Here is an 11,134-nt window from a genome sequence, read left to right as displayed (position 1 = left end):
GCTCCATTTCATTAACATGGCTCGACACCTCTGAAAGACCCTACAGAATTACCTGCAAACCAGGTACTGCTGCATTTTTGTGTTGTTCTACTGTCCCCTCTCCACTCCTTGGCCTGTGATATCACTGTATGTCACGAATAGCACCCCAGAGCAGGGTCTCACAGAAAAGGCAATGGGCCACAAAACTAAAAAAAAACAGTTTTGGAATATTTTCCCTCAAAAAAGTACGGAGATGCAGGCTCCATAAGAACTGGATAAACTTGGACCCTCTACTTTTATAATTATTATTATCAGACATTACACACTTGTGACTTTTTTCTAGCTTACCCTCCTCTCTATTTTTAAAATGATTTTTCATTCTTGACTCTATTCTTTAATCACCTTTTTAGGACAGGACACTGCTTTTAAATTTTGCTCGATACAAAATTCCTTGAAACCAATGTTTTTCTAATAACGCTTAGATTTCTGTCCAACATTTAATGACCTTTTGTCAGGCCCAGAGCGTTTAATTCCCCTGTTGGATTTCTGTTTGTCCAGCAATTATGAATTTCTTTTAGTTTTTTTTTTCCTTTTGTACTTAGACTGTTTTTTAACAGCATACCTTTTATCGGGCAAGTTAACGATTGAAATCAATAATACAGGAATTAGGAAAAACAAAGAAATATGACTTGGAGCTCATAATCTTTTCCATCATTCTTTGCTTGTGCTAGACATTAATAGATGTCACAAATAACCAGCGTTTACACTATTAACAATTTCACGGCAGCACAGCAACCCGTCTAATGATTGAGGTGAAATGTCAGTTCTTGTCTGCCATGTTGTCACGCTGAGCCATGTGGCAAGAAGTGTCATTTTCCTACATAAAGCACTTGTCACTGCATGGCTACCAGATTCTGTACAAGTTGGACACAAAGAACCTTGTGAGACAAGGAACCTTTGAAAAGTCCATTTCAAAGGTTACGCCTCCAATATTAATCCATGAATAAGTGAGGGTGATTGATGAATAATAAAATCCTCCTAGATCTTCTTCTTCTGACAGCCTTAATAGAGGAAGTTCAAGGAATAACGTGTTACTATGGTCAGATGACCATTCTGCTGTACCCCTGTCTACTCAATGGCGTGACAATGTCTGATGGGGGAACACAGAGTTCTATGATTTTCTTTCTTCACTCCTGGAAAGGCCAAAACCAAATGATTTGGATGTCCAGCCTATCCTGGCCGATCGATTCAGGTGTGACTTGTGGACACAGTGCTAAAATCACAGCAGCAAAGGTGATTTTAACAAATCCCAACATGGGAGCCACCCAAGGAACAGTTTCCTCACTTTGGTAAATCCTTGTAAAAAAGGCATTTTCTAGTGTCAGTTTTATAGCAAACTTGTATCACACCAGCATCATACTTCTGTCAGTTTGGTTCTCTGGCTCTGTTCCCTAAATGTATCTATTCTATTTAAAATTCTGAAATCTTTATTAAATCACTTCTGACTACATCAAAGCCATGACAACTACACTTAACAACTTGGTACAAGTCAAATGAACAGATACCTTTTAAGGTCCTCTCTCCTATTACTGCACTCAGAACAAACCCTGTGATTCTCCATCACAGACAGTGCATTGGAAGTGGGGATTGGAGTTTGGCAGCTGGGGGGTCTGGGCCTGGCTATGGGGGGCTGGGGGAATGTCACTCTTTTCAATGCTAAATAAGCCCCACAGGAAGAATCCCTGTTCTACATATGTAAGGAATGATGCTGGGAAAAAGAGGAATGTGTTTCTCCGGCATTCCTCCCCCTCTTGCATCAGCCTCATACACACGTCTAACATTCCAGTAGCATATTTTTCCCCGCACAGCACCAGATCAACCTGGAAATCTTCAAGAACCCCCCACCCAGAACTCTGTCAAACTTCCACTAAAGAGCCAAGCGCCCAAACAACTCAGACACCCTTTTCACTCATATTTATTATCCACTATCCTTTCAGCCCCTTCTATATGAATGAAATACATTCTTACCCGTCCCTATTGTGGAATAGGGAAAGAAAAACCTCCCGTCAGTTTCTTAAGTACTTTCAGATGTTAACGTGCACATTTGCAGCAAAATGCAGTTCACCTGTCTGATCTGACGTGGGACCAAATGCCATCATTGTATTGCCTTTGTGTACAGAGCCAACCCAGTAGCAGCAGTGATGCTCTTTGGATTGAGAATGATGTCTTAATGGGAATGAATTTCAGAGCTACCATTTTTATGCCATTTTATGAAGTATTACATCATAATTATTTGCATGGCAAAGTCAAGACAAATAAAAGGATATGGGAGTTGGAGATTAGTTGAGAAATTATTCTTAAAACTTCTGTATAATACTCATTTTTAAAATGTATATTGTACTAAAAGTGAAACAGTTCATTCATTTGTGTTTTTCAAAGATGGCACTTTTCAACTGTAAAGCACAAAGAGTTATTTAAATCTAAGAGTTTAATAATGATTATTTAAATTGCTCTTAAATTGCATCAATGAATATAACTGAACTTTGGACTTATAAAGCACTTAAATATGTATATGTGATATGATGATGAAATCTGTACACTATGACCAGGTAGCAACTGGAGTCTATCTTCTGTATATTTTACTGGAACCTGAGCTTTTGCAATGCAATGAGTTAAAAACATGTTTATGATTTTACTATTAACATGAAGAAATATTGCAAACAAGAAAATGATAACTAAAGTCAAGGGATTAAAACCAGGGATTAAAGATAGAAAATCTGAAGTATAATTTAGCCAACACAGTTTGAAGAAGCAGGTTTATTCACTCTAATACAAAGACAAGGGGATTCAAGTCTGAAGCAAGTTCTTAGGTACTTTACAATGTCTCCACTTCTACAGGCTCTTTTTCATATTGTCTGTGAAATTAATGATCAAAATAGACAACTATATGATGAAATAATTCTACATCTTGTCAACTCTACATTTCTGTGTCAGTGCCCTTCATCTTTATATCGTTTCAATTGGCTGGTCTCTCTATCTTCCAAATAAGGTCAGGAAACATAAAGCATCATACAGCATGTTAGAGAGTAGGCTGTGGATTGTGCTGTTTCACTGGGGAAGTTCTTTTTCTTTAAATGTTATCTTGCTGTAGTAAGAAACCTCAAATTCTTCTCCAAGTGCTGGGGCTCTACACTCATTCAAACTGAGTTTGCAGCTGCCGTCTAGTTTATAAACTAGTTGGCCCATCTTGTTGAGCTCCAGAAGGCCCAAATCACTACCACACTGCTGGAAATGGTGACAGTGCTGCTGCTTCCAACGCTGTCTACAAGCATGGGTGAGGGCTGGATGCATTTCTTTTTCTGGGAAGAAAATGAAATCTGTCCCAGTGATTTTATCAGTGGAACTTTCACACACGAACATGCTTGTAAGTTGGCTACACAGCCTGTGGTTCTTCCTGTACAGTTTCTTCAGTGTTTCACCAGAACCTGCAAGCTCTCAGTATGCAGAAATGTTCCTTCCTTCACGCAGCTCCTATGGAATCACAGAGAGAAAGCCAGCTGCTCTGGGTTAAGAGGGGGTCGGATGTCCAGTTTTTTGGAAGTGCTGTCCTCCCCCACTATTTCCAGGCGCAGGCTGGGGCCCCGGCCCTCAGAGCCACTCTCCACAGAGCTGTCCACAGAGAGACGTAGTGTGCAGCCCCGCGGGAGCAGCTCCTGTTCGTAGGCCGCGGCTAACTGGTTCACCACTCGGCGCTCCACCTGGACAAAGGGAAGAGTTCACCCAAAGTAGAGGAGCGTTTCACACAACCTGCGACAGGGAGCTGCTCACATGTTCTGTAACTGTCCCTTCGTAAACTTCTCAAATGACAACACAAGACGAGCCAAGAGAAGTAACTTTTCTCTTGGAGTGTGTGGGCATGGACACAGGAAAAGTGGAAAAGCACCTACTGCTGTTTAGCTTATATTTTTGGACCCAACAGCCTCAACCATCAGGCATCTCGTACATTATCGGTAACAGGAAACAGGTTCTCAAGGTATTTCTCAAGCTTACAATTTGGAGATTCCTGGAAGTCAAGTCTTGGCAGATATAAACGTTGGCTCTCTAGGTTTTTTAGCAAGATTAACAACCAGCTTGGGAGAATGGACCTGAAGAGCCTGCTTTTGAGTGTGCAGGTCACAATCACTAGGAGCAGAATTGTGTAGACTGTGCACAAACAGAGAGGATCACAGAAACACCATCAGGAATGAGAACCAGTGGGGCTACATCTCTGCTGTTTCCAGCACACAGCAGGCTCTTGCTGTACCTCGTGTTTAATGGAGCGGGCTCCGTAGTGCAGGTTGTACCCTCCTGCCAGCAGATCCATCACCTCCTGGTCCCACAGCAGAGTGATGTTGTGTCTCTGTTTGGCCTGTAGAAAGAACAGACACTCAACACAGAATAAAGGAAAAGGAATGCATTCACTTAACAGATGACCATTTAACAATACTTCCACATATATTTCTTTTGTAAAGTTATTTTATCTTTACATATATATTTAAAATGATAATACATCAGAAATACCAGGAATTACATTACTCTACACATTGAGTACATGTAATAAGCATGCATTGGTTTTAATGTTACTATGAGTAAGTGTGTATAACTATAATAAATCAATTATTTAGTAGTTTATAATGTGCAATGATGAGAATGATGATTTCCTGTGATTAAACCCAATTGGGACAGAAGTGTACACTGTTGCCTTGAGGGAGTTCAGAAGTAGTATTACAGTACATAGCTAGTCACATGCCAAAAAAGTGAGTAATGTATCACTTCGAAATTACCAGTATGGGCGTTTTAGTACTACAGAAGATTTCTTTTATATTTACACTTAATAATGGACTGTTAGTATTTATAGATGACTGTATTGTAAAACACCCAGAGTGTAAATGCTCAGAAGGGAGCTGGTCAGGACGGTCAGTGAGTAAACTGTGGCAAGCCCTGAAAGAAAAGAAGCCTGGCAAAAATTAAGTGAAGTCATGTCATTTGTCAAACCGCTTTATACCATACGGTGTCGTGGGAAGCTGAAGCCCACCGGGCAAGCACCGAGCGCAAGGCAGGGTACACCCTGGACGGGGCGCCAGTCCATCGCAGGGCCAGTGCAAGCCAATCATACATGGGGACAATTTGGAGGCCACAGTAAAGGCCGAGGGGGGACAATTAACTCCGGGTTAACTCCCTACTCTTATCGAGAAATGCCCGGGGATCTTAAATGACCACTGAGAGTCAGGACCTCAGTTTAACACCTTATCCGAAAGGTGTCCCCACCACTATACTGGGGCATTAGGACCCACACAGACTGCAGGGTGGGCGCCCCCTGCTGGTCCCGCTTACACCTCTTCCAGCAGCAACCATAGCTTCCCAGGTCTCCCATCCAGGTACTGACCAGGCTCAACGCTGCTTAGCTTCAGTGGGTAGCCAGTTGTGAGTTACAGGGTGATATGACTGCTGGCATTAAGTGAAGTAATGATTAAATATTTATAAACCCCCCAGCTGTTAAATTCTATAATTTGATTTGGTCAGAGGAGGTAATCTTTCATAGATTTCAATATATTAGTCAGGCAAAAATTCATTGATGCCATAGGAAAGGGTATAATTTCACCAGCACATTGAGAACCACATGACAGTGGTGGCTTGTCCCTGATTCAGGAGCTGCCGTGCTTCTGTTTATATCTACTCCCGACACAGACTGTGTAATCATTTTACTTCTGAAACAAATCCTAGGAGCCTCAGAAGAGAAATTACCAGAAATGTTACAAAAGGGCTTAAAAAAGACAACTACAAGACAACTGAATATTGTATTATGTCATTTTGTGAAGTAACAGACAAAATAAAAAGTTTTTCGACTGTCGTCCAACCTGAATCACCCAATTTTTGCAAACCCCAGTGTTGGTCAAAGCTAAAACTGGCCATACAGATCTGGCCGGTCTCGTGCCTTCTCCCCTAGTACTGGATTAATTTCAGTTCCTGTGTAGTGCTGGGAATGAGGCTGGCCTGAGAAGAGACATGCTGAGCAGGGCGGGCATGGGTGACAGGCAGCACGGTGATCTGTACAGCAGGAACTGTTACCTTCTTTGCCCAGAAGCTGAGCTCCTTGCAGACCAACTGGATGAGCTCGGAGTGGCAGAAAGGCAGGAAGTAAACAATCTCATTGATCCGACCCAGAAACTCGTCCCGCCTGAAATGTGCCTTGGAACAGAAGGGACAGGAGGCTGTTGAGAGGGTCTAGACCACTGAACCCATGGACTGTATAATACAGCAATACAGGTTACTTTATACTATTTTATATCTTCCCAGAAAACAGCAATATTTAAAAGAATTAAATGCAACTCAAAACAAGCTGGCTATTACAAGGGGATTTTGAAAAATACAACAATATGAATATTATTATATCCACAAGAACCAAAATGAGGATTTTGAAATGCAACTCACACTCTGGACCCAGGATTTGGTGGGGTAAATGTCAGGACCACAGGCTTGCAAAACTATTCGACCAATCCCTAATCATATGTAATCTTTTCATAAGAAACATCTGTCCAGGCTTTATTCAATCATGGTCTGGCAAATGAGGTTTGATTACCTTCAAAATAGGGCGAATGACATTCTCCTTGAACTGCTTGGATATGGTGATTTTGTCACTTACTTGAACATCATCTGCAGTGAAAAACATTATGAACTGCACAGAAGTATACAAACAGCTACATATCTTAAACAAAAGAACATAAATCTTTTCTATGTTTCTTAGTATCCAGTTATAAGACATGAATAACACACAAAACTGAAAAGAACTTTAAATAATCACAACCAAATGCCATGCAGAGACAGTGTCTTTCCTCAGGTCTTCTGACAGAAAATGCACACCAGACTGTGCCTTTGCCAGTTTATAGCCCATAACTACAGAAATGCATCTGACCAACAGCTATGATTACATTTTAATTGGTGAACTGAATGAATGCTGTCTGACTTGGGAAAACTAGAGCTGGATCTTAACTGTTCTAATCATTTACTGTAATATCAAAATGTACCATTTCTGGGAACAAAAAAGGTAAATTAAGCCTGGCTATTGTCAGTCTTGTGTATAATTAGATTATTATCGAAAGCCAAAGAAAATTTAGTATCTTATTACTCAATTGACCAAAAGCTTTAGTTAAAAATACGATAGGAAATAACTAGAGTTTTTGTTTTTGCAGTATGGTTCTAATATTGTTATTACGGGTTAAGATCTCACCAAGATTCCCTGCAAGTCTCCTTCGGCTCACTTCCTGGGCTTCACGTCTGAGCTGCAGAGCATGCTGGGCAATCTCATCGCTCGCCACGTTGGATGTCATAATGAAGATAGCGTCTTTGCATTCAATTGTCTTCCCTTTCCCATCGGTCAGCCTTCCCTTTCAGGAAAAACGTACAGAGCGTAGATTTTTTTTTATGTGGCTCTGAAGTGTATTAGCACAGTAAAGAGAACACAACCCAAAAACTGAAGGAAAAAAGAAAAAGGACAGAATCAATTGTGAGATATTGGGATTCGGTATCTGTACAACTGGCGTTCAGATGAAGGATAAGCTGTGAGGATGTTTGTAGTGCTCAAGGAATGAATCAGACTTCTTTGATTATACTGCAGAATGCAGGGCACTCTTAAACCACTGTGACCTAGTGAAAAGAACATAACATACATTGTGAGAGAAATCTCTACTTCCAAAATAAGTCAAATGTAGTAAGTGACAGGATTCCTATATTTTATGTGAAATCTTGTCTCCTCGTGTGGGCATAGCTGAGGGCACCATAAAACAGCACTGGTGATTTGGCGTCCACGATGCTTCTTCTCTGAGTGCCTCTGATTAGCAGAAAGCCAGGGTACTGTCTGGAGCTCTTGCCGCTTAGCTATCGATTTCCCATTGCCTCAGATTTTTAAGATCTATGCACAACCTTTAAAGGAAGAGGAGGTGATATTAATCCTTCAGATGCTCTGTTATTAAGGAAGCAATCTCCAAGGACAAACGCACGCTAGAGAAACTGGAGACTGGTCTGTCATTTTATGACTGCTCAGAAAAGCCCATCCTCCTCCGCCTTACTATAGTTTTCCATTTTCTCAAATGCAACCTGTGTTTTGCGCGAACCCAGAATAAACTGTGCGCGTGACTGAGCAATGAAATTGAACATGCCTTTTTATGATGTGCACCCACTGTATGACATGCATCCAGCACAGTATATTACATACAGTCAAAAAGCAAACCGCAAAATCCAAAGTCTCTGGATGTGCCTTTTGTTCCAGATTTAAAATGACCAGTAATTTAATATTATTATATTAATAATCAGTTTGTGAATGACTTCACTTGAATCTCTTTGTTCAGCTTTATTGGTGCTGAAAGTCCATAAGTGCTCAGCGACTGACGCAACACTTTCTCTGTTGCACTATGTGCTGTGTTTAGGTGCACCACACTGTATCAGCCCAATGAAAAGTGCAGCAGCCTATGAGGCTCATCACACCTCAAAGGAATCTTTAACACACCTGTATGGCATTCTTACAAACCAGGGAAAAGTCTCATTGCGAATTTAGATTCACAGCCTAACACTAGCTTTTTATAATCTTTTCATCAATGTATAGTATGTTACACATATGTCAACAGTTTTAGAAAAATGAATGCCTACTCAGACTGGGATAACATATAAAATGTACTGAACAGGTGAGTTTTCTACCCAAGAGGAAACTGGGTATGATACCTCATCAAAGAGCTGCAGCATGATGGTGAGCACATCAGGATGGGCTTTGTCCACCTCGTCAAACAGTACCACCGCATTGGGACACTGCTTGAGCTGCTTGGTCAGCTGACCACCTTCCTCATGGCCCACATAGCCGGGGGGAGAGCCTATGAACTTGGCCACCTAGGAGGCAGAGAGAGATAAAGAGGGGAAAAAAAGATGGAGTCAGCTTCAGGTGGACAACAGTTGTTTGACACACAAAGTTAGCTGCATATTTAAAACAAAAAGGTAAAAACAGGTTTGTAATGCTACAGAGAAATATGTAATGCTGCTATAGATACATTATTTATTTTCTTTTTCATTCAGGACAAAATATTAGTCGATATTTGGTATGAAAGTTAAGTGTTTTATGACTATAGTCTAAATAATGAGAGAGGTCCAGTAAACACTAGCCAGCAGAAATGGAGAGAAGCTCCAGATTTAGGCAGCTCCACAGAAGTGTTTTTTTTAAAAGTCAATTTTGTCCTTTTACCTCATGTTTCTCCTGAAACTCTGACATGTCCATTCGGATGAAGCCCTGAAAATAAAGATGGGATTAAAATGCATCAACACCAACAAACACAAGATTTAAAAACTAAAGCTTTTTTTTTTTTTCAAGGGTGCAAAACGTTTTGAAAATTAACAAACTGGGGAAACTACTTGAGAGCTGAGCAGTGGATAACAATGTGATTCCTATGAAACAATTTTGCCACATGAAAAATGCAGCACATGAAGTAACAATGCCCCTGTAAATTTACAGGTTTAGAATGTTTTGGTATCACATCATGAACTGGGTGTGAAGAGCAGGGTTTCTTAAGATAATCACTCATGCCGGATGGATTTCTGGTTGACACCTGTCCTTCTACTTCTCAGGTACCACAGAAAAACAGAGACGTGTCAATAACAGCAGCACATAAAACACCCTGGTAAGCTGTACCTTCTTGACGTCTTTGTGCATGTATCGGGCCACTTGTTTGGCTAGCTCTGTTTTACCTGTGCAGGAGAAAAACAGAAGGAAGCATTTACAGTGTGCTTTAATACCACATTCTGTGTTGTGTTGATGGATGTAGTTCAGGTGTTCTTACAATAACCAGTAACATGTACTGTGAAAGAAATATACAATGTACTGTGTGAATGGGACTGATACTTAAAATGGCTGAACCATCTATTGAACATCTCTCATAATTTCTATTAAGGATGACGATGATGATCATTATTATCATCAGCCAATTTTCTTTAAAACATAGCCTCTAAAACAGGTTAACAAACCATTCATATTTTGCAACACTGATTTGACCACTAAAGCCTGTGCTTTCAGAATAATTTTATTTTAATTTTTACCTTGAACATTAAGTTTAACAGAGGACCTGGACAGTACTCTTGCTCTATTGCCATCTGGTTTATAACAATCCATACAGCTCCCCTGTTTTCTGCATGATTATCCTACATTTGCCCATTTAACGGAAGAGATGAATATTAAAAAACATCTATTCTTCAGAGCTGTTCCAAACATCAACACTAAAATTACTACTATAGACACTATTATGACTGCAGGAACTTCAGTGCTTTTCCTTCTCTTTCCTGGTCACATGAAATCCAGCTGGTTCACAGCTGACTGGATGTGGCTTTGTTTTCCTCTAGGTGTACAAGCAGAACGAACTCTCTGCCAGCTCCTTCCTCACATATTCACTCAGTACAGTAGATGTAAAATATTCCCTTTATAAATTTTAATATACATATAGGATAAGAGGGGGACTTGTTGCTCAGCTGTTAAATATTCATGTCCTCTGGCAGGCTGCTTGTATGTCGCTGCAGGCTAGAAGAATATGAAAGCCAGGCAATTTCCATAAATTTTCACACTTTATCGTACAAACAAACAACTTAACAGGCAGGGGAAACAATTAACCCCCTGTGGAGGTGTGCAGGTCTTTCTGTCTGCAATATCTGCCTGTCAGCTCCCGTGTTAGCTGTGCATATTGGGTGTATTTCTGCAGCAATCTCATCTCAAAGATGAACAACTGTAACTATTCAAAGTCACTATTTTTTAAACTGGACTAATTTACTCTGGTCGTTATTATGGCGGCCATCGTGGCTCAGACTTGTATATCGTGGAGCCAATGAAAACGAAATACAACACCTGAGTTTGCAAACCTAAAGTGCACAGATAGTCTTGTTGTGCAGGAAGGGAAAAGCAACTGGACTCAATTAGTCTGCCTATTTACTAGGCATTCAGCAAAGCTGGAGACTGGCCAGAACGAACTCCACGATTGTGCACTGGGACCAGTTCCATTGGGCGGAAAGTACAACATAGGCCTTGGCTTCACATGAGGACTCACATATGGATTGACTGCACAATGAATTCATGTGCTGTCGGCTGTTCTGA

At 40.6% G+C, this 11,134-nt stretch overlaps 1 protein-coding gene across 1 annotated transcript in view; it reads right to left on the bottom strand.

The window, feature by feature from the left end:
• Nucleotides 1-2,781: 2,781 nt before the first annotated feature.
• The window catches only part of clpb (ClpB family mitochondrial disaggregase), a 41,228-nt gene continuing 32,875 nt past the window's right edge, over nucleotides 2,782-11,134 (bottom strand). Inside the window, exons 9-16 of the mRNA XM_088639313.1 lie at nucleotides 9,689-9,744; nucleotides 9,245-9,289; nucleotides 8,734-8,895; nucleotides 7,247-7,403; nucleotides 6,599-6,672; nucleotides 6,088-6,207; nucleotides 4,283-4,387; nucleotides 2,782-3,737 (exon numbers count right to left, since the gene is read on the bottom strand). Of these exons, the coding sequence (XP_088495439.1) occupies nucleotides 3,519-3,737; nucleotides 4,283-4,387; nucleotides 6,088-6,207; nucleotides 6,599-6,672; nucleotides 7,247-7,403; nucleotides 8,734-8,895; nucleotides 9,245-9,289; nucleotides 9,689-9,744 (938 nt within the window). The 3' untranslated portion in view covers nucleotides 2,782-3,518. The remainder of the gene's footprint in view (nucleotides 3,738-4,282; nucleotides 4,388-6,087; nucleotides 6,208-6,598; nucleotides 6,673-7,246; nucleotides 7,404-8,733; nucleotides 8,896-9,244; nucleotides 9,290-9,688; nucleotides 9,745-11,134) is intronic.

Source organism: Lepisosteus platostomus, chromosome 7, assembly GCF_059453375.1.
Source record: "Lepisosteus platostomus isolate fLepPlt1 chromosome 7, fLepPlt1.hap1, whole genome shotgun sequence".
NCBI lineage: Eukaryota > Metazoa > Chordata > Actinopteri > Semionotiformes > Lepisosteidae > Lepisosteus > Lepisosteus platostomus.
Note: the sequence above shows the minus strand (reverse complement) of the source record. Positions and strands in the feature narration are given on the sequence as shown.